The sequence below is a fragment of the Camelus ferus genome, chromosome 5, assembly GCF_009834535.1.
Source record: "Camelus ferus isolate YT-003-E chromosome 5, BCGSAC_Cfer_1.0, whole genome shotgun sequence".
Lineage (NCBI taxonomy): Eukaryota > Metazoa > Chordata > Mammalia > Artiodactyla > Camelidae > Camelus > Camelus ferus.
In genome coordinates this window covers 94,337,389-94,360,433 of record NC_045700.1, presented here as the reverse complement: position 1 = coordinate 94,360,433, position 23,045 = coordinate 94,337,389, and the positions used below count along the sequence as shown (strand labels likewise).

Sequence of the window (23,045 nt, the reverse complement as noted above, 5' to 3'; positions counted from 1 at the left end):
TTCTTTTCAGGTTCCTCAACCCCCTTGATTCACCTGTTAGGAATGTTACTGGCCCTTCGTGTTGTCAGTACCGTCTCTCAGTTGTCAGAATTTTTTTTTTTTTTTGGCCATGCAAATTTTTAATTTTTATGCAGTCGGATTGATCATTCTTTAGTCAGAATGTTGAGCCATAGAAGCCTCCCCTTTGCCTGGGTTAGAGAGGACTTCAGCCATTTTTTTTCTTGGCGTGGTTTCAGTTTTTACATTAAGATCCCCGATCTATTTGAACTTCAGTCTAATGGAGCTAACCTTCTTCCATTTCAATGGCTAACCAGTTTCCCCAGAGCCATTTAGGAAAAAGTTGACTTTTGTCCCAGTGACCTGAGATGCCACCCTTCTCACAGAGAGCCCCGCCTCTGCTCACTGGGTGAGTTTCCAGCTCCCCTTCCACCGGGCTGTCCGCTGCCCGTGCTCGGTGCTTGCTGTCCTCACAACGGAGGCTCTGCACTGTGCTTCCGTATCTGGTGGGGACAGGGTCCCCCTTCCCCATGACTGTGGAGGACCCTCCTTTCAATCCTGTCAACTTTCGGTTATACTTAATCTTAGCTTTAGATTACAGATTCAGAATTACATATTCCTGTTGGCCCGAGCCCTGTAGTAGGGAGAATGGTCCCCTGAAGAGGCCCATACCCTAATCCCTGGGTCCCGTGAACACGTTAGGTTCCCTGGGAAAGAGAAATTAAGGTAGATATAATTAAGGATGCCAATCAGCCTATTTTAAAAATGGGTTCTCCTGGATTTCCGGGTGGGACCAGTGTAACCACAGGGATCCTTAAAAGTGGAAGGGGGGCAGCAAACCAGAGAGAGGGCGGTGAGAACTCAGCCCAGCGTTGCTGGCTTTGAAGATGGAGGAAGAGGGCCACGAGCCAAGGAATGTAGGTGCCTCTAGAAGCTGGAAGGGGCAAAGTAGCAAGCTGTCCCTCCAACCTCCGAGGCACGCCGCCCTGCTGACAGCTGATGTGAGCCTGGCAAGACCCATCTCAAGTTTCTGAACTGCAGAATTGTAAGTTGATACACCCCCGTGTGTAAAGCCATCAAGTGCGTGGTAATTTGCTACGGCAGCAACAGGAAACTGATGCAAACTCTTCTACAAAAAACCCTCTTCTATCTCTAATAATGCTTCTTGCCGTAAAGTCTGCTTTTTCTAGTATTACCAAAGCTACATCAGCTTTCTTCCGTTAGTATTTGCATGGCTCTACCTTTTCTCAACTTCTAACGTGGGAAGACAAATGGTAAAAGTGTGCCTCTCGCTAGTAGCTGCTAAGATTTCTTTTAACACTTTACAAAGGACATTTCATTGTCTTCTGGCTTTACTGTTGCTCTGAAGATAGTCTCCCCTCCCCCCACCACATGCTTTTAGTATTTTCTGTTTTTGGCTTTCAGTAGTTTTACCATGATGTGTTGGCGTGGGGTTTTCTGAGCTTTCTGAATCTGTGGCTTGACTTCTTCCACCAGGTTTGGAGAATCCCTGGCCAGTACTTCAAGTACTATTTCCCTGCTTTATTGTCTCTCTCCGCCCTGGAGTCCAGCTACACACCCGGTGGCTCTCCTTGCCGTGCACGGCTGTCTGCAGCGCTCTTCCCAGTGAGCCACATTTTCTTTCTGCGCTTCAGTTTGTTTCCTGTTACCCTCCAGTTGCAGTTTTGCTAATGGTTCACCCCAGTGCGTGCTTACGGGCACCACGCTGCCCCCAGACTTCGTGTTTACTGGAGCCCGCACAGCAAGGCTGAAGGAACTAAGCTGCTCTCAAGGGGTCTGACCTGGCCTTTCAACTTCCTAGCCAAGCAGGCCGGGTGGTCACCACAGGTCCTGAAGGGCAAACGGCGATGCGGCGTTGCCCTCCCAGGTCCCCCTTTTTACCGCTCCAGCCCTGTGACAATGCCCAGATCCTGCAGGTCGCCAGGTCCCCTAGCAGTGGGACCCGCCCAGAGTCAGCACATGCTCCCGGAGGAGGCTGTGCGGGCACCCTCTCTCTGACGCCTTCTCAAACCCCAGCTCCTCAGGAGCTCTCTGATGCCTCTGAACAGATTTATTTTTGCATGCATCCTTTTTGTAGTTCTTGGCACAACTGTGTTTTCCTGAAGGTACTTCACCCCAGGAGCAGAAAGCCTCGTGTCCTCATCGCCATCTCCAGCACTCTGCTGCTTTTTGCATGTCATTTTGTAAGGAAACCCACTTACTTGTCCTGTGAGGCTCCCCACTTTCTAGATTTGGCTGACTGCGTCTTAGTGGGGTGCTGGACTTGCTCACTAACTCCATTTCATGTAAACAGGCAGTCACATTTAACACCTTGATTACGTTCACATCCATCTGGGGGGACAGTTCTGACAAGGAAACACCACGGGCGATGCTACGTGTTTCCTACGCCTGCTTGTCAGGCCACTGTCCCACTGTCAGCGGGGCCGGGCGCAGGCGGGCGCGGGTGCTTCCAGAGCCCGCATCACGGGCAGACCGCTGCCTGCGCCCGGCCCCAGGAGACAGGGCCGGGGAGCTGGGGAGTGAAGTGAGGGAAGGAATCCAAGGCCACGCTGCTGGCTGCTCCCAGTGCGCGACCGGAGCTCAGCCTTCCTGGGGGCTTTTCAGGAACCAGGTATGGAATCACCCTGGAACGGTCTTCCCAAGACAAGGAAGGGTGTCCATTTGCTGTTGTTGCGTCCCCAACTGCTCACCTGGGTTTGCGGAGGCAGCCCCTGTGGCAGTGTCCAGGTGACCCCAAAGCAAAACAGGCAGACGCTCAACAGATCTCAAGCAAGGTGGGCAGACAGAGCGCAGGGACGGGCTGCCGCACCTCCCCACCCCGGGTCTCAGCAGCCACCGCCCCTGACTCCCTTGACCCCTTATTTCATTAGGGGCTGCAAAGCAGCAATTTCCTATCTGCGCTCACTAGGTGGAATTCTTCCATAAAGAACTTTCCATCACTGGTTTGAGCTTCGCAGGTTCAACTGTGTTACTCTGGAGACTGCTAGGGCACCAACTCGTTATTCTGAAAACTGATACTAAATACGGGGGGTGGAGGCAAGCGCTCATCCCGCCTGTCTCGTTCATGACGAGGTGTTTCTAATATTGTAATTATGAAGTTGACATTACAAATAAACACACATACGTGTTTTTCATGAGCAATTTGTCTCATGTTTGGCCAGGAGGAGTTCCTTCAAACTGGCTTCTGTAATTCTTTGAAAGAACCTTATTAACCTTTGAAACTTGAACCTGGAACATCTTCTATCAGATAACAAACTACAATAATTTCCCCAGAGTATTAACTATATTGCAGTAAGTTCTTTTTTGTTTAGTTGAAAATGGAATTCAGAGACCACACCTGGGCATTAGTGGTTCTCATTTTACTGGGGTGTAATTATTCTAGGCCTTTTCAGATGAACAGAGCTAGGAAATATTTACTGTTTATAGAGAGAAAAATAAATCATATGAGGTTGCTAAGTCAAATTTAAGATTAGCTTCTAACATTAAATTATGTGATTTCTAATTGGTTTTATCCTATAATACACTTTTAATAATATTTACCATCAAATAATGATGATCAAGATAGTTTTAAAAATTAACCATGAAATGACACTCAGCAGTTTCGAGATTTTTCTGTCTTTAGTATATAGATATCCCACTGACAATGTAAAATCAAAACACTGTGTTGGAGTCACTTGAAATAATTCTTCTCTGTTGGTACGGTCCGCCTCTTCCATTTTAAGAGAACCACATTTATTATGTTTTGGTTTATCCTTCAATAGCTTCTGCTTGAAATACAGGCAAATATGTACATACGCACACTTGCACCCATGCACCCTTTCTCACTCTTGGAGTAACAATATACACCCCTCGTTCTCTGTGTTTTCGGGGAGCTCACCTGCTGTATGTGGAGACCCTCACCCACGCGTGCGTGCTGCAGCTGTGTGGCACCATGCTCGACACTGTTTACTCAACTAGTCCCCTAGGACTGAACATTTGCGTCTATTCCAATCAATTAAAAATAAGACACATGGATACAATTTGTACTTAATACCTGGAAGTTCAAAAACTGGCATCATTACTTTCTCGCTATTGATTCTCTGATTTCTTGAATTTCCATATTCTCAGTTGTAAAACAAGCTTTAACAACATGACTCACCTTTCAAGGCTGAACAAAATGTGAATTTAAAAGGTATTTCCATAAATGTTAACAAAACTGAAACAGCCAGTAAAATTACTTAAAACGAGTGGAAACACAAATCATGTAATTACCACCACAAAGGACACTTCTATTTAATTAACAAGTTCATATTCTAGAAGCGACAATGGCAGACCAGAACGCATCCACAGAAAGACCAGGACAGTGACATTTCTAGAAACTACCTTCAATAAAACAATTGAAGAATTCAATTAAATATTTATTGAACAAATGCAGAATAAATGAACTAGGGGGTGGTTTTAACCTGAATATACAATAAACTTCAAATATTCAGAGGGCTGCCACACAGAAAACGAACAACCTGTTTAGCATTTCTCCAAAAGTCAGAACTCGACGCGGGCTAAACGTAAGAACGAACAGGCTGCAGGCCGGCGGCGCGAAGCGCACCGCGCGTCTTACGGCTGCTCTCCCGGCACAACGCGTTCCGCGCGGACACCTCGCTTCCGGAGGGAGACGTCGCCACTTAACGCTCCTCCCGGGTGTCTTACGCAAGTCGCGCTTTCACGGCAAGCCCTCCGCTGCCAGCAGTGGACGCGCTCACGCCCTCGGGGGAGAACCCGGAGGCAGCACCCCGGCCTACTGAGGAAACGGGCCTCTGAGCCTCAGCTACACCTCAGCATTTTACGTTTGTGACGCTCAGGAGGGGAGAGGACGAGAGAGCACAATCTCCAAAGAAGGGGAGGCAGAACCCCCGGCAGCTCAGGCGCTGCCCCGGGGACGGTCGTCCTCAAACGGCAGACGCGCCACCACAGCCGTCACCCAGCGGCGCGGGCGCGGGCGCGGGCGCGGCGGGCGGGGGAGACAGCTGCCGGCCACCATTCTACACGAAGCAGGAGAGCTGTGTTCTGTGAGTCACTAGGAAATGCAAACTGACTGCGTAATACTGACGGGCTCCACCCAAACTGTCGAAAATCACAAAGTGAGAATCGTTTCAACAACCATTCAGCATGTTTAAGGGCAAAATATATATAATATACTTTATATTATATATTTTATCACACACTAAGGAATGCTGAGGTGCTTAATCCATCCAATAAAATTGAAAATAAACATTTGACATTCTCTGTCAGATCTCGAAGGTGGATCTTGAGCTCAGAGCGACCCATCAGTTTTCGAGGAAAGCCACGTAGTCGGTCAGTCTGGCTAACTGCTGCTCGTTGGGGATGGGTGGAACCGGGGCAGGCTCTGGGTGTTAGGGAGAGAAACACACGTCAAGTCAGACACGAGCGTGACAAAGCTTTGGTCCAGCCACCCACATCCTCCAATGTCTTCTTAGATTTGCCCTGATTTTGAACATTGAAAAAAAAAGCCAAGAAGCCACAACTTTTATGAGTAGTTTTCCCAAACGGGGAGTGAAGGCATGTCTGGCTTTGTTGTTACTGAAGTGTCCTGTGTGGAGGTTAAAAACACTTTTAACAGACGTCTCTTTCAAGATACCGCAGGTCTTCTTGGAAAGACCCCCTCCCAGGTGACATTTAATTCAACGATGACCTCGTGCTTACCACGTGCCAGGCACTCCTCTAGGACAGTCAATTGTCAATGGACAGAAAACCCCAAAGAACCCCCCACCAGGGAGTTCAGTTCTGACGTTTCGGTTATCGCACGCGAGCCTGGGGACACGCCTGAGCCAGGGCGGCTGAGAAGCGAAGTCAGGACACTACATGACACCAGGGAGGCTCGGGGGCCAGGCCCCGTTGCCGCTGCCTCAGGGAGCGCCCCCACGTTGACTCCTGCAACCAGAGGTGTCATTACAAATGCCACGTGCAGGATTTGGTCTCTTTGTTCACCAGGTCAGAGCTAAGAAGGGCAGATACAACAAGAACGAACAGCGAAGGGTTTTTCTAGACGAGCACGTAAAACACGTACCTGACAGGGGAGTAAACCTGTTCAAGGAGACGTCCAGGGCCCCTGCAACTGAATGAAAGCGACAGCCCGATTTACACAAGGTGTCGTGAAGCAGCTTCACACAGCACGTCATTTTTAACGCAACGGCATTTCCGGTCGTTTACTTCTCAGAGACCGCGATTACGCGCTACTCTGTAACACTGGGCTTTTTATCAGGGCGCCTTCCTCTCACCACCTAGACTGGCTGGACCACGTCCCGCCGCTCTCCCGCACCCTCGCAGGGCTCAGCACGCTGAGCTCTGGGCAGCGCTTTACTGCGGGGTCAACACTGTCTACACAAGAGGAATTCAGAGCAGACAGAAGGAGCTCCGGGACGGAGCGGGTCGGAAGGGTTTAGGATGTGGGGACTGAGCCCAGCTCTGAAGATACAGGGGAAAAGGGCATTCCTGGTGAGCAGGAGGGAACACGGCTCACTCCAGAGAGGACGTCTGAGGGACTAGGGGTTCAGAGTCAGGTGGTAAGGACAGGCCACATCATTCAGGGCCTTAAAATGCCCGAGCACTTAGTTCTGTGCAAGTGAAAGCCACCGAGAGTCCTGTTTAGAAGAGTCCACACGCCTACAGCATAAGGAGAAAGGGGGCCATCTGACCATTTAAAATTATTTTTGTAAAAGGAATAGTTTAGATATTAAGGATAAGCAGTTAGAAATGGCCCCATAAATAAAAGGATGGAGATTAACATTTAGTAAAATTAAGTTGTGATAAGATTATAAAACACCCACGTAAAACTTTAAAAAGATTAAGGTGAAACGAGGCAATCCTTAAGGTCCTTGCTGCCCTCAGTGTCCCTCACGCTGTGCCTGGGTTTAACACGACTCACTTCCGTTGTGTTAGTACAGCAGGATCTTATACCAGGTTAGTGAAAGTCAGGGCCCGGAAAGCTGCGGCGGTCCTGCAGGAGTCCAGGGCTGCACGACGGGCGAAGGGCCCCACCTACCTGGCTTCTTGGGCATGACCATCCTTGTGGTGGAGTCAGCTTGCCAACCTTGCTCTAGTATACCTAAAAATGTGCATTTGACACACAAATGAAGAAATTAAAAAACCCAAAAAACCCTAACTTTCATTTACAAGATCTACACTCCGTCAGTGACATTCCTTGTACGGGAGACCTGACATAGTGTAACCTGCAATGCGTATTTTTACCAGAAAGGTACACTAGAGCGAGCATTCTCATGGGAACTTACTTTTGAAGTATTTCTGAAACATCTGTCAAAGCCCCATTTTATTCTACCGGGCTGATATCATTCATCACTAACACATGACCAGTTTTCCATAAAGCCCAGAGCACGAGGTTACCCTGATCAATGTTATTAAAAGCAGACATAAGAAGACTTAAACGGTACTTCACCTGATCATTACATCAGTGAGAACAAAGACGACGGTGAAGATAAAGACTACAGGACACGCACACAATACAGGCGGCCGAGCAGCAGGGACCGTGCTCGGTGCCTGCACAGGGGCCCTTCTGTGTAAGCACAACAGCTCTGTGAAGTGGGACTTACCATAACTTACCAGCTATGGAAAAGGATGTTTAGAGAATTCTGGTAACTTGTCTTAGGTCACATAGCCAGCACTGGGAAGGATGCCGGGATTCACAGGAGGGACACAGTTCAAGCTCAGAATTACGAATATAATGTTACCCACCTGGCCCATTTAAAAGCAAATAACGGGCACATCCTTTATTTTCTTGCATTTCCCACCACTTGTGAAAACAATGATGCCACGTGGGGCTCAGGCGTGGGGGTGTTACAGGTGCTCGACTCTGCCCCCCATTCGCTGCCTTTTTCTTCCCGTAACTCACTGTCTCACCACCTCCAGCCCCACCCCCACCCCCAAACTACCAGTCAACAGAAGCTCTGATTTTTCCTTCCTGGGCATCAACCTAGAGGGCTCACCACCATTTAGGAGGCTTAGGTGTTGATCAAAGGTCTTAGGGATAAAAGTAGAAAATACTCAGGGGTCAGACCGCGGGAACCGCGACAGGAAATAGCTGCGGGAACATTAAGGAGCCCCCAGGAAGGGAAGGACCAGCAGCGTACTCAACAAGGGCACATCCCAGAGAAATAGGCAAATTTTAATTTCTTAAAAATGGCAAAGTATTCTCTACAAAGCTCCTATTCTAAGATATCTTTAATTGGTGCCCATCTTCAGCAAAAAGTGCTGTAAACACAAATTCAAAATTTCTTATCCATGCTCAGAAGTCCAAAAAGCTCTATAAACCAAATAATTTTCTGTAACTTACATGGTGGCAAAACTCAACGTGACCCACTGGAAGTCTGTTTACAGTCGCCCCTTGGACCGACCGTTTGGCGCCCTGCATCCCTTTCCCCTCTGCAGGACTACCCTGTGCTCGGTCACAGGGCGCCTGCAGCCCAGGGCCCGGCCGGGCTGCGCAATACAGCGTCCGTATTGCGTTTCTAGAGAACACACACTGCCCGAGTTCCCAAACGTATCCTGTCCTAAGGGGTTCACATAAGGGGTTGTGGGCCTGTAACTTACACCTCCATTTTCCTTGAAAGTAAAAAGCAAGCCAGGAATACCTTTCACAGCCTCCTCCACAGGAAGCCCGACAAAGGCTGCGAAGTCGTCGGCGACGATGGAGGTGTAGGCCTGCGAGACCAGGGCGAAGGCGCGTCTCCGGGTTGCATCTATTGTGGGGGCGGAGGTGTGGCAAACAGTGAGCCAAGGGAGCTGGCATTTTTGAAACAGACGATTAAATCACATCACTGTCTTTGTCCAAACTGTATAAGCAAGACCAGATCAACCTAAAGATTTCTGTGCTTACAGATCCAGACAGATATACGTAACATGTCAGAGGTGCTCAAGTAAACTTTCAAACCGATTAAAAAAGTTTGAGCACCTATGAATTGATTTAGTTATAGACCCGGAAGCTGGAGACAACCCCACCAAAGATCGGGGCCACAGAGCCAAGGCACAGCCTTGGCTTTCAAAAACATGGGTTTAGAATCCTACCTAATTCATATCTGCACTTACTGGACTGTTACAAAATTTCATTTAAGTAGCAAAAAAACCCCTCTTACTGAAGAGAAATTTCAATCTAGAATTAAAATAAGCGCAGTGAGGCCCTCAGCTGCCAACATAAAGTCAAACAACATGAAAGCAAAGCATGAGGGTAGCACATTCGAAAAAGAATTCTGAAAACTCCCCCATTCACTTAGCAGAAAATGTCTATTTCTTAAACACATCACTGGCTTACTGCAACATTTAAGGAGTGGGTCTGGTCTAACTTAATTCTTAACCACAAAGAAACACTTACCTCTAAGTGCCTCCATGATTGGCTGGACCGTCTCAGACCACTGGTACGCGTTGATGGTCGTATAGATCCCGGGGAAATCCCTCTGCCAGATTCTCTGTCCTACTGACCAAATTCCCCCAAGTTCAGAATTAGCCTGCAATAAATATCACTGCCTTTGAGGATTATTCACTCTGCAGATATACCAACAACTGTATCTTAAAACATAATTCAACATTTGTCTTAGAAAGTATAACTACTTTTTCAACCCAATCACTATCAAAAAGTGCTATGAACAGTAATGCAAAATTTATTTGTATGCTTTATATGAATTTTCATTATAATGGAAAATTAAATTCTGTGAACAGTAATGCAGAATTTATTTGTATATTTTATGTGAATTTTTATTATAATAGAAAATTAAGGCATGAGAAAGCAGTCCAAAAATGTTTCAGAAATAATTTTGAAATTAGTTGTATTAACATTGCTTTTTTAAAGATGTTTTATATACATTTCATATAAACATATAATACACAGAACATGTAACATTCACATATTATCACAAAATATGTACATAAGATATATAAACCTATCCTGAGGGCAAAAGTAATAGCAAAATGGCTAAAAAATGATAGACTCCCAACCTAAGATGTGGCACACTGCAGCCTGAGGACAGAGTTCTCACCACTGCCAGCACAGAAAACTGCGAATCATTTATATCTTTATTTTAAACCAGTGAAGCTTTATTTTAAACTTCCAATCTTACTAGAATGTGGAGGAAAGAAAGAGTATAAACATCTGACCTGCTGCTGAATGAATATCAGTAACGAACAAAATAATTTAGGTGAATTCTTGTTAACATTTTGAGAACGTACAAAAAATTCACTTCACGTTTACGGCAGACACAGTGAATCACCTGAAATTAAAAATTTACTTCGTTCTGTTTTAGAAGAAACTTATATGTGAGTTCACTTACTCTCCTATGAAAAATAAGGAATCTAAAATCCTAATTAGCAAAAATAATGTAATGCTCTGAATGATTATTTTTAACGTGTTCTTGTAAATACTAGTAGCAAAATAAATACCATTGTAGCAAACCACACAACTCAGTTAAAAAACAAATAAAAAACAAAAAACTAACAAAACAAAAACCAAACTTTTATCCAAACTGCCTCAGCTGTTCACTGGGTAAAGAGACCCTTGTAAGAAGTGTCTCAAGAAATCTGATCGGCAGGAGTTGAGCAGATTTCTATACCATCCAAGGGAAATTAAAATTTCTGATTAGAGGAACTTGTAGAGCTATTCTTAAACTTTAGTACCAGCTTTAATAACTATTTCTGTGAACCACACGGAAAACAAAACAGAAGCTTTTCAGAGACTAAACACCTTTTAAACGCCATTCCTGTGGTAAAGCAGCACAGCGCGCTGCAGGAATACTTACAGACTTCACAGCAGGCGGTATTCTTTTCCAAAGGTATCTTGCGTTATTCCTAATTTACATTCCCCCCAAGAGAGAAAAAGCAATTAAAATAAAAACAACACCTCAGTAAATAATTAAAGTTCTAGGTTCCACTGCAAACACACAGCAGTTACTTTAAAATACTCTATATAATAAAGAGTGAAATTTAGTTTTATATGGATCTGTCCAGGGGAAGTAAGAAGGTTTCCAGATCAAAAGACATGAAATATTATTTTTACCAAAGTAACATTTTTCCATTTTGAGTCAATTATTAATAATCCAGATCTTAAATTAAGGCAACAGTACAAAGACAGACAGAACTGCCTAAATAATTTACTCATCTATAAAAATAAACACATTCATCTGCTTTCCAGGCTCTGGCTTTCCCTGACAACACACACGGTACACGATGCTTTTCTCCAGATCGTGACTCTTCCACCTACCAGTGGGTATAGCCACCAAAACGTCAAGACAGTTTTTTTTTTTCTTTTAAGAGTTTGGAAGCTTGAATGGCAACAAACATATGATGTCAAGATTATAAAACATCAAATGATTTATATGATATATGAATAATAAAAGACTCACTTTAGTTTAAAAGGCATGAAATGAAAAGGTTTAAAAGAATTTAAAACAAAACTTTACAGCAATCACCAGGGGGCTGTGGAACTGCCAGGGACTCTTTGTGCACAGTTACACTTTCTGACTTTCCTCCAATGAACAGGAATTAGGAATAATTGAAAAACAAAAACCATTCAAGAAATCTAATACATGTTGGTAATAAGTCCCTCTTGGCTTTCTCAATCTTCCCTTGCAGTTTCTCTTGGTCTATTGATTACATGTGAAGTTAAGAAAACAGAGGTCATAAGAAAGTTTTATGAAGACAAAAAAGAAAAGGTTAATAGATTTAAAGGAACTTATTGACATTGTAGTTTCTCATAAATTGGAATATTTTTGAGAAGGCATATGTAAAATAAATGCATTTTAAAGTAGCTCAGCTTAATCATAGTTTTGTAAATTACAATTCAATCCACAAAGTTAAGTATATTAATATACTTAGTATTACAATAAAAGGAATAGCTCCTTGTGCCTATGTTTTAGTGATGCTACTTCAACGCATAATAATTTCATGAGGAAGACGCTTCTCTTGGCTTTAGGTAGAAGGTACTTACATGTCATTATGGAGCAGATATAAAGCTAGAAGCTGGCCGTACACTGGGGGTGTAGCAATTCCTCCTGGAGCCTGTAAGGCCAAAAAAGAAAGCAAAAAACCTAATTTATTCTTCTACTTTTACATCTTTAGAAGTATTTTATTTACTAATCTAAAAAGTAAGCATATTTTATAGTACTTACTATTTACAGATGGAGAAACAGCTTACAGAAGTATCACACTAAAAACCAGACTACTAAGTTTAGATCTGTCATCGGCTGTGATTTACCTCCCTCTGGGCCTGTGTCTTCATGTGCACAAGAATATTTACATGGGATCCCTTTCCTAGTTCTCAAATTCTTACTTAAACGGTCTTACTATTATACGAAGTATTTCTCAACAAATTCCTAAAGCATTATATTAAATATGGTGAACAAATGGGTAACAAAAAAAAAAAAATCACGGCTGAGTTACAAAGACATCTCTTTCTCTTCTCATTCAACTTTAATTCATTCAGAAAACGTCTGTTAAGGGTCTATTAGTGAGCTGCTGCTGTTTGCAGCTGTGTCCTTTGGTTAATTAACTTTTTGTATTAGTCTGATACATCCTTTTAAGTACTTTTCTTTAAAAAAAAAAAAAACCTTAATTACTTTAACAGCTGCAAGATACAACTTTCACCTCTCCTACTAAAGACAAAACGGTAAACTTCCGTGATAACATGAGACTAAGAAATGCCTTCTGAGTTAATAAAAGGTTACAGTGGTCACGTCCTCTTGGTCTGTGTGTATGCCAGCACAAACGTCTTTAATAAAACCCACAATCCCCCACCACTCCCCAAAACGGGGAGGAAGGATGTTTAAGTTTAATACGAGAAGCACATTGGCGGGTGTCAGGAGCAAAGCTGTACAGCGCTTTCGGGCTCACGCGCTGAAGACACCACCACAAAGCTCCCAGCCAGTTCGGGGAGGCCGGGCCCGGATGCTTGGCCCTCAGAGAGGGCCCCGGCGTCCCGGGCTCCGCACTCTCCGCTCCCGCGCCAGCCAGGCGCCCGCCCCGGAGCCCCGCGGGCCCCCGGCCCCGTTACCCTGGAGACCGGCGCCGCCCGAGGCCACGCGCGACCCCGCAAGTCCAAAGGCTACCTCGAGCTCCTGGTTCTCGCACTGATCCAGCAACTTTTTGAAACTAAAGGCACTTTCCGCCATCACTGCCACTGGCATTTTCCCAGCCGGTCCCGCCGCCGTACCTTCCCCTCGAGCCGGACCCCTGTCTGTCCCTCGGGGCGTCGCGCCCGCGATGACGTAAAAGCCGCCGCCGCCACCGCCGCCGCCGCCGCGGGCCCACGCGCAGGCGCGCCGTCAGTTCCGGCGCGTCATCAGTCGTCGCTGAGGCGGGGGTTGGTGGACGGCGGTCTAGCCGACGCTCTCGGTGCCCTGGAGGACTGGCCGGGGTCTCCGGGGAAGCCGCTGTCAGAGCGCGACGCCAAAGCCGAGAAGGGAGGGGTTTTGTGCGAATTTGGGGGCTGTTCGACGTCTTTACTTTGAGGCCGTGCAAACGTAAACGTTCCAAAGCTAGCTTTTGCTCCCCCTCGCCCCCTCAGCAGCCCCCAGCCCCATCAGTGAAGGCGGCGCCCTCCTTCCCGCGGGGACCCCTCCTGCAGACCCCACCTCCGCGGAGGCTGCGCCCCTGCCCCGCCGACCCTGCCCCGACGTCCGTGCCCTCCTGCTTCCACGGCTACCCGCTGCGGGCTGCTCCCTACGCGGCCGCTGCGGCCAAAATGATGCTTCTGGAAACATAAATCAGATCTTGTCACTCTTCTGCTCAAATCCCTAAATCCAGCCTTTGGCATCGCTTGCGGGGCTTCAAGATGTAATTCTCAGATCCCCTCCGTCTTGCTCTGGTCTCTCGGTCTTAGTTTTGTGCACAGTACTTATCGCTAGCGAAATTATATTGTGCATTATTTATTTACATGTTTGTTCCGCTGTCCTTAGCTCCACCACCTGGAAGTGGCTTCCATTTGTCCCCTGCTGCGGGGTTGTGGGCCCAGAGCAAATTGAAAACGCTGGTCCCTTGTTCAAAAAACAAGGGAAAGTGCCATTAAAGGCTGTATCATATAAAGCTTTCCCTTTATTCGCAGTGTCTCTCTCGACTTTTCATGGCACTTTTAAATTTGCTATTTAATATTTAAGGAAAGACAAAAGTTTAAATTATTAGCATGAATTTTACCATCCATCTTTATATCGTGCAAAACCGGTTTTAAACACAAATATAAATGCATTTAACTCATACAGGGAGTGACAGAAATCACACAATCTGTATTTCATAGCTCATACATGCAGGCATATTTTATTCTAAGGAATTCATTGAAAAATACTAGAATTAATAAATGGGTTCAACAAGAGTGCAGGAAAAGAGATCAACATACAAAATCAGTTGTATTTCTGTATAGTAACCGTGAACAAACCGAAATTAGGAAAACATCTTCATTTACAACAGCATCAAAAGAATAAGATATTTAGGAATAAAGTTAACACAAGAAATGCAAAATTTACACTCTGAAAACTATAAAGCATTGTTCAAAGAAATTAAAGAAGGCCTAAGTAAATGGAAATGCGTCCTTTGTTGATGGAATGGAAGACTTTATATTTCAATAGCTATGCTACTTACAATCAGATTCAGTGCGATCCTTATCAGAATCACAGCTGGCTTCTTTGCAGCTATTGACAAAAGGATTATGAAATTCCTGTTCATATTCAAGGGGTGAGGAATAGATAAAACAATCTTGAAAATTGAGAACAGTAATACTTACACTTTCTAATGTAAAAACATAACTACAAAGCTACAGTAATCGATACAGGGTAGACCAATGGATAATAAGTGTAGATACATAGATCAGTGGGATAGATTCAGAGTCCAGAAGGAAACCCTTGCAATTACAGTCAATAAACTGCCAACACCATTTTTGTGGGGGAAAGGATAGTCTTCTCAACAAATGGTGCTGAAACAACTCAATATCCACAAGTAAAAGGATAAAGTTGGACTCCTATCTCATATGAGATATAATAACAAACTCAAACTAGATCAAGGGCCTCAATGTAAGAGCTAAAACTATAAAACTACTAGAAGAAAACATGGGTAAGTCTTCATGACCTGGGATTACGTACTGGTTTCTCAGCTATGACACCAAAACATAGGCATCAAAAGAAAAATAGATAAATTCGACGTTACCAAAATTAAAACCTTTCGTGTTTCACAGGACACATCAAGAAACTGAAAAGACAACCACAGAATGGAAGAAAATTTTGCAAATCATATGCTGGACAAGAGGCTTGGATTTAGAATAACTCAAAAATAGAATGGCCAATAATCAAATTTTAAAATGGGCAAAGGATTTACTTAGTCATTTCTTCAAAGAAGATATACAGATGGCCAGTAAGCACATGAAAACATGCTCAACATCATTCCTCATTATGAAAATGCAAATCAAACCCCAAATGAAGTCCTACTTCCCACCCACTAGGGTGGTTATAATAAAAAAGACAGAAAATAAGTGTTGGTGAGGATATGGAGAAATTGAAACACTTATACACTGCTGGTGGGACTGCAATGTGGTGTAATTTCTTTGGAAAACAGTCTGGCACTTACTCAAACGTTTAAACATAGACATATTATATGACCCAGAAATCCTATTCCTAGGTATATGTGCAAGAGAAATGAAAATATGTCCACACAAAAACTTCAACGTAGTTATTTATGGCAACATTACTCATAATAGCCAAAAAGTAGAAATAATCCGAATGTCTATCAATTGATGAATAGAGGATAAAATGTGATACATCTACACAGTGGAATGTTATTGAGCAATAACAACAATTGAAGTGCTGACATGTGCTACAACCTGGATGAATCTCAGAAATATTGTGTTAAGTGAAATAAGCCAATTGCAAATGACCAAATATTGCATGATTCCACTTATGTGAAATATTCAGAACAGGCAAATCCATAGAGACAGAAAGTGATTGGCAGGAGGCAGCAGGACCTGGGGCAAGAGGATGGGCCACAGAGGACCAGAGCCATGGGTGGACTTTGTTGACAGCATAGGTCTGCTTCAGAGTGGCAGGGAAGCAGCTGCAGAAATGGGCCAGTCTTGAACCAGCCCTGCTCAGTGTCGAGGACCGGGGCTTCACACTCAGGGTGGGAAATAAACTCAGAGCGCGGGCAGCTGCCTCTGTCATCGGGGTGAGAACCGGCGGCGGGGGGAAGGGATGCATTTTAAACTCCTGAGCCCTGGAGAACTCTCAGCAGAGTAGAGGAGCGTATTAATTTCGATGGGTGGTCTGCTGGAGGAATCGGGATTTGGGAGTTGCTGATGTGGCCAAAAACAGGAAGGTAGGTTCTGATGTACCATTGACTTAGAGGGACGTTTGCGTCTCTGAGTCATAAAGTCTCAAATGGAGCTCTTGGCGAAAATATCCCCTGTGGACAGTTGCCAGTAGATGCTGCCATTTTGGAAAGCGAAGTAGCAGGACGCAGGGAGAGCCACTCGGCAGGCTTAGCCTTCAGGTAGAGTTCTGCCCAGGAAGCGCCCCTGAGATGGTCATTGCCAAAGAGGAAGTAAATGTAGCTAAGAATAGCACAGCAACATAAAATGCAATAGCTGAAGCCCCTCACGTGACCTAAACGTCTAACAGGTGAATGGTTAAGCAGGTCGTAGTCAGTCATCCCGGGGGGATGTTTTGCTGCTATGAAATTCACAGACATAAAGTCTTGGTAAAAGTAGCCTTTCTGAGAAAATGTTAAGAAAAACATGAAAATAATATGCTATATACCTCTTGGCTATTAGTATGTTCCAGACTAGATTTACGGATACACGTTGGAAGGGAACATAGAATTGAAAACTATTGTAAGATTAGGGGGATAAATTATGGGTGAAAAAAAGTACCTTAAGACTTAAAAAAATATTGTAAAATTATTTTCATGATGACTTTTTTTTTTTGTCCCAAGTCTTAACTTTAACAACCCAAATTTAAAAAATAGGACACATCTCTTTCATTTTCTCCCCCTCTTGACTCACACTTATGTTCACTGGTGAATACTAAAAGAGAACATTTTTGTAAAACTTCTGAAAGGCCCTGGAGCTAAGGGCAGATGAATGTTAGGGAAAGTTGGAGGAACAAAGAAAAATGGTAAAAAAAAAAAAAAATGATGGCAGCGGTGGAAGCAAAGGCGTTATGAATAAAGCAGGGAAGGCGAGCAGGTGTATGAGGCCAGGGAGAGCCGTGATGGGCAGGGAACGGCGTGGGCTTACAAGGAGGTGACGTCATCGGGAGCCCCTCCTCACACCCAGTATGTGTTCCTCGGTAAAGATGTGCTTCGGTTAACGACATGAGGGAGTATCGACCGGTGCATTATGCTTTTCATTGCTGGTTTTATGTGAATTCTGTCAGCTCTGTGGGGCAGTGTCATACTCTCGTATTGTGAGCACATAACAGAGTAGGTGCTCAGTAAATGTTGAATGAATGTTTTTGCTTTTCCTTCATTTATTCCCTGAGAACTGCCGGCTGGCTCTTCCTCTCTGTCCATCAGTCCTTGCTTCCTTTCCTCTGCGTCTACGTCTCCTTGCAAGCAGGGGGTTCCGCCCCGGTGGCAATTTGACAGAGAAGACCTTTCTTGAGACAAAAGGGTGACTGGGTGCTGCTCTCCCCTCCCCGCCATGGGAATTTGGCCCGCTGCGTGCTCCTAGACCTCAGTACAAGGGAGGTGGCTGGAACTTCGCTGGTCTTCAGAGAGCCTAGGACAGGACATCTACCCTGCTGGTCACCTCCCAGGACTCCCCTCTGCCCTCCTCACCTGTGTCTCCAGGAGGACCCAGCACCCCTGCCTGGACATCTGACTTCTGTCCTGCAACACTTCCTCGTGGTTTGTGCCGATTACTTCTGCCCTCCTCACTCTTCCTGGGCTGTGGGACCTCCCAGGACCCGGTCCATTCCCACTGGGTTGGGATCTGTACTCCACGCTCCTCCCCGTGGTCACCTCCTCCGTTTCCAGCCTGAGTACAGACAGCTCTCTGGGAACCAGAAAAGGCAAATTCCCGCGTGGAGCCTGCTGTGCACTTTACTTATCAGTCCCAGCCTTCCTCCCAGCGGGGCCTGGACACAGGTTCAGAAGCCCCCGCAGCACAGAACTTCGGTCAGCTCCTGCCCGAGGCTCAGAGCCGGTGAGCAGCTCTGGGAAATCAGAGCACAGAGGTTGGCGGCGCCTTCACTCCAGCACAGGGACTTGATCAGGGGTTTCTGGAGGTGGAATCAAGCCAGTGTTCTTCCCTAGGCGCTTCTCCCGCTGTTCCTCCTTCTCTCCCACCTTCTGCTTCCTCAGGGCTCCCCACGTCCCAGCAGACTTTGTGCCTGTGTGAGTCACGGGGACCCCCAAGCCCAACCCAGGCTTCACAGATGCAGCATCGCTTGGAAATGAACCCTGAGCTTCATGTGATTTCTAAGCTCAGAGTGTCTCAGTGTGGCCTTGAGTCAGAGTCACCAGCGTCACCTCAAGGCATCCTGTGCCCACCAGACTGTGCCAACTGCCGGCCCAGGACACGGACCTCCCACCAGCTCACTTTCCCACAGCGCCCAGCCCAGCTCCCCTGCAAATTGCCTGTGATCAATAAACCCTCCAGAGGGATGGCTTGTACCTTCCTAGAAACAGACTGGGACCTGGAGTTGATTAACAGAAAGTCAGCCTTCAGTGGGGAAAGAAATGGAGGCATTTTGGAAACTGAACAGAACTCCCCGTGGGTTTGGGGGACCCCAGCCACAACTGCCACGTTTCCCACACAACTACAGCAGAGTGTTTGGGAGCCCAGCCTAGAGTCCTCGCCCGGACCTTGGGCGAGCCCCTGGCCCCTCTCCGAGTCTGCTTCTTCCCTGTGAAACCCGGGTAACACCTGGGCTGCCCTGCAGGGCTGTCCTGAGGGCTGAACGAGGCCGGCCTCAGTGCAGTGCCCGAGCTAACATGTGGTGATGATTGTCAGGTGTTTGGCAGCAGCCAGATGTTCTGTAACCTAATGCACACAGGGTTTTAAGACACAGCCTTTTGAACCTTTGATAGTGGAAAGAAAACATTATACTTAGTTTTCTGGAGGGAACACGGCCTCGGGGAAGTAATTTCCAGTGTTCTCTCCTCCAAGGTAGAGGGAAGAAGGCAGGCGGAGAGACAGGAGCACCCCGCGGACCCTCTGGGTGTCACCTCAGCCTTCTCCACCAGGGGGCGCTGCCGCACCGCGAGGATCTTGAACTTCCCTCCTGCCGGGAGGAACGCATTCAGGCCCGTTGAGCGGTTAGACCCTGCGTCTTACCTGTTTTTCACTTCAGAGCAATTTATTCCTCCTCCTCCAAACGACTGTTTCAAGTGTAATCCTGGGGCTCTGTGCTTTGAGGAGGTCCATTCTCTAAATTGTCCCATCTTGCTTAGACCTGTGGTCCCCTTTTGGCTTCACTGATGGTCCAGGAGAGCGGACAGGGCGTGTGTGCGGGGCTCAGGGTCCACGTCACTACCGGCCTGGGGCATCGGGTGCAACCTGGATGAAGGCTCGCTCTGGGAGAGTCGAGGGGAAGCCCACCGTGCTGGGAAGGGGGTGGTTCCCAACTGGGGAGGCTGACGGGCTTAAAGAGGGCCAGTGTGGGCCAGCAGGAGGCTATGGAAACGTCACTGTTGCATGCCTGGGAGGTCGACGACAGAGTTCGACAGAGCTGAGGATGATTTTTAAAAGCTATCTTATATGCATCATCTGCAATCTTCACAAAGCCCAAATGAAGAACCAAGGCTCAGAGAGGTTAGGTAACTGTCCCAAGATCACACAGCTTGTGTGAGAGGTATATCTCATTCCAAAGCTCCCATTCTCAGCAGCATTGCACAGAGATTGTGATGGGGGGGGGTCCCCACAATACCACTGGGAACTCTCTCCAGCTGTGTTCAAACTCCTCTGTGACTCCTGGGGACTGGTGCCAGAGGCAACCTGGAAACAACTTTATGTCCAGGTCCCAGCTGAGTTTTTGAGGCCACATTATGAATCCGTGTCCTCCCTGGCCCGTTCAATTCCACTCTGCCTGCCACCCTTCCAAGGCCTACTCACACCCTCCCGGGTCAGCTCTTCCTGGAGCCATTCTTTACTGAGCACCCACCTGTGCCAGGCACTGCTCTGGATGCTGGGATACGGTGGAAAACAGATCCGTCTCTGTCCTCAAGCCCCCAGTGTTCCTGTGACGCATTTCTCTAGTTCTCTTGGGTCTGTGCTTTCTAGAATTTCCAGAATTCTCTGCTCCATTTCTGTATTACTTACATATGGAATAAATGACTCCAGAACGTATAGGAGACTATAAGGTAGACTTTTGTCATCTCACACTTTTTGTGGTTCGGGCTCTTGGTGCAGCTCAGCTGGATTCCCTCTCGGGGTCTCTCACAGGCTATCGTTAAGGTGCTGACCGAGGCCGTGGGCTCATCACCAAGTCCCTGGGGAAGAAGCCCTTCCACGCGCCCTCACGCGGTTCAGGTACAGCTCCCCTCGATCTGCAGAGCTGTAAAACTGAAGAGACACATTTCCTGTTCCCTGTGCACTGTAGGTGGGCATAGGACAACCACTGTAGACATTTCTGCTCAAGAAAGGGAGAACATTGGGGCATAAAGGAGGCCCTGGTCCACAGCACTTCTGGAATCCTGCCAGGTAAATGGCGACCCCTGCTGGAATCGTTGTCCACGTCTCTTGGCTTCGTCCTCTGGGCTCCTGAATCCGAGTCCTCCTCTCTTTAACCATGAAAGGTAAAAAGTGTTTGCAACTAAATGGTTTCCTCAGTCTATTTCCTGCTGGTCTAATGGCCTCTTTCTTTAGTGTCATCTCTGTCCCTTCAGCCCAAGCCAGCAGCTTTTCTGCTGGTACGGTGGGGGAAGGACCCACACAGAGTGGTTTAGCTGTTATGTGATTATTTCTTTCTTAATTTGGTTGAGAGTTGCATCGGTCATGACTGGATCACTCTTTAAACCTTTTGGTGTACCTTCACTATTTCATAATAAATGCTGTAAAAATAATTTTTTTTTAAAAAAGAAAACTCATAGTGTTGGTGCATGAATAAAAAGGTAGATTAACTCAACAGAAGTCTGGAAACAACCCACGTAAGTAGGGAAATTTAGTACATGATAAAGAGGACACTTCAAATGCTGAAAAGTGATTGGCTTTTTAATAAATGATGCAGAGAAAATTAAATAACCCAACCTCACCCTGTACACAACACTGAACTCCAAATAAATTAGAAATATAAATGCAAAAAATGAAATCGTACACATTCTAGGAGGCAATGTGAGCGAATTCTCTACAGGGAAGAGCTTTTCCTTTGTGAATGAAAATTCAGATGTCATGAAAGACAGGGTGAACGCGATCGAACACACACAAATTACACAAGACCCGCGCATGCCCAAATGCGCCACATGTGTTGCTAATAAAACACACGCAGAATCTGCTAGAGTATATCTACTGTATACACCAGAGACGCAGGGCCAATTTCAGTAACATATAAAGAATTATTAAAGATTGAGCAAAGACAGGTGAGGGTGGCCATGTTGGCAGGAGTCTAATTTTTCATTTCATCTAAATTCCCAGTAAGAATAGCCAGAGCAACTAGACAGAGAGCAGAAAGACACGAATAACGTTTATAATAAAACTGGGTCGCAAGATAGTCTTAAGAACTTCAAAATACATTCTGATGAGAGCAGACCGTTATCCGCGCGAAGACTTGTGTGTGTTCCTGTCTGAGGGAGAAAAAGCAGCGGGCATAACAGGGCACCAGACGGACCCAGGACGAGGAAAGCCCAGAGTAATTACAGGTTTTCGTGGTGAAGCACAGAACATGGTCTGGGCGCAGAGTGGGGGCATCGCCAGCCTCACCGCGGATGATTTCCGTGGCCCTGGGGAGCCTGGATTGGGCGGAGCTGCCTGGACCCTGCCGACTCTCAAAATGACCCACCAGCGCTTTCTTCCGGGACCTCTTCCGCCCCGGAGCACCTACTGGGAGTGGAATTAACATTTTTCAGGAAAGGGACAACTGAAAAAGAGGACAGAGAAGGTCCACATACAACTGAAGAAGGGACACATAGCCAGGAAATTTCAGAAGCCAAGCTGTCATATTTCAGAAACACTTCTTAAGAGTCCCAGCAGAGAGAGCTCCGTGGCCGGGAGGGGCTGGTGTGAGCCATGAGTCCTTCCAACCGGTCGTGAAAACGGCATCACACAGAAATGGATAACGGGAAATAAGGGAAAATCCTGGGCAAGTTGTATAGGAAAAATTGAGGGCAAAGACCAAAGCGCCTTAGAAAAATCAGCAAAGATATAAACTGTCCAAAAAAATGTACAATCAACACAAGAAAAATGCTCACTTTATTCATAATGGAAACTAGAACACCGAGACACTGTCCTCCACACGTGAGGCTGGCAGAATTTCAAAGGCTTGACCTCACACCCTGTTTCTGGTTGTGGAGGGACTGGTGGTCACAGATACTGCTGGGCAGAGAGCAGCAAGGCACCCCCCACGGAGGGGACGATGTGACCAAGCTGCGTGCACACGTACAGCGCTGGGTTGGCGAGCATCCCTCCAAATTCACGCCCCACCGAACCTGTGAAGGTGGCCTCGTTCGGAAACAGGGTCTTTGCAGATGGAATCAAGCTAAGACCAGGTCATACCGGAGTAGGACGGGTCTTGAACCCAATGTGACTGGTGTCCTTAGAAGCAGAGACACAGACAGAGGAAGAAGTTCCCGTGAGGACAAGGCGGAGACCGGAGTGATGGGCCTGCAGGGGTTGGCAGCAGCACCAGAGGCTGGAAGAGGGAGTGAAGGGCTTTCGCCCAGAGACCCCCTCGCGGGCGCGGCCCTGCCGCCACCGCAGCCCCCGGGGCAGCGCTGGGCCCCGGGACGGTGGGAGCGCAGGGCAGCGCCCTGCGGAACCTCAGACGCCGCGGTGCCAGGCCGCACGGGCGCCGGCACGAGCTGTGTGTCCCCAGGCGGGGAGCACCGCGCCTCCCCTGGGA

General features: G+C 46.7%; 1 protein-coding gene across 3 annotated transcripts; it reads right to left on the bottom strand.

Moving 5' to 3' along the window:
- Positions 1-4,265: 4,265 nt before the first annotated feature.
- COPS8 (COP9 signalosome subunit 8) lies at positions 4,266-13,339 on the bottom strand. Of its 3 annotated transcripts, none has more exons than XM_032480567.1 (8): positions 13,223-13,339; positions 12,002-12,072; positions 10,815-10,863; positions 9,398-9,530; positions 8,661-8,768; positions 7,058-7,120; positions 6,083-6,130; positions 4,266-5,401 (listed from the first exon to the last, which is right to left on the bottom strand). In XM_032480567.1, coding segments are annotated over exons 2-8 (483 nt in total). In that variant the 5' UTR covers positions 12,004-12,072; positions 13,223-13,339; the 3' UTR covers positions 4,266-5,321. The 3 variants fall into 3 exon arrangements, with proteins under 3 accessions (XP_032336458.1, XP_032336456.1, XP_032336457.1); XM_032480565.1 differs by having other exon boundaries at positions 13,119-13,278; XM_032480566.1 differs by lacking the exons at positions 6,083-6,130; positions 7,058-7,120 and having other exon boundaries at positions 13,119-13,280.
- Positions 13,340-23,045: the final 9,706 nt, after the last annotated feature.

What these genes read in the sequence shown, in the direction of transcription:
- COPS8 (XM_032480565.1), bottom strand. Translation starts at nt 13,196, where the DNA reads ATGCCAGTGGCAGTGATGGCGGAAAGTGCCTTTAGTTTCAAAAAGTTG. An exon ending in TATCTGCTCCATAATGACAT is followed by an intron (nt 10,864 to 12,001) that starts GTAAGTACCTTC and finishes AATGTAAATTAG; the next exon opens with GAATAACGCAAGATACCTTT. An exon ending in GGTCATGCCCAAGAAGCCAG is followed by an intron (nt 6,131 to 7,057) that starts GTAGGTGGGGCC and finishes GCTTTCATTCAG; the next exon opens with TTGCAGGGGCCCTGGACGTC.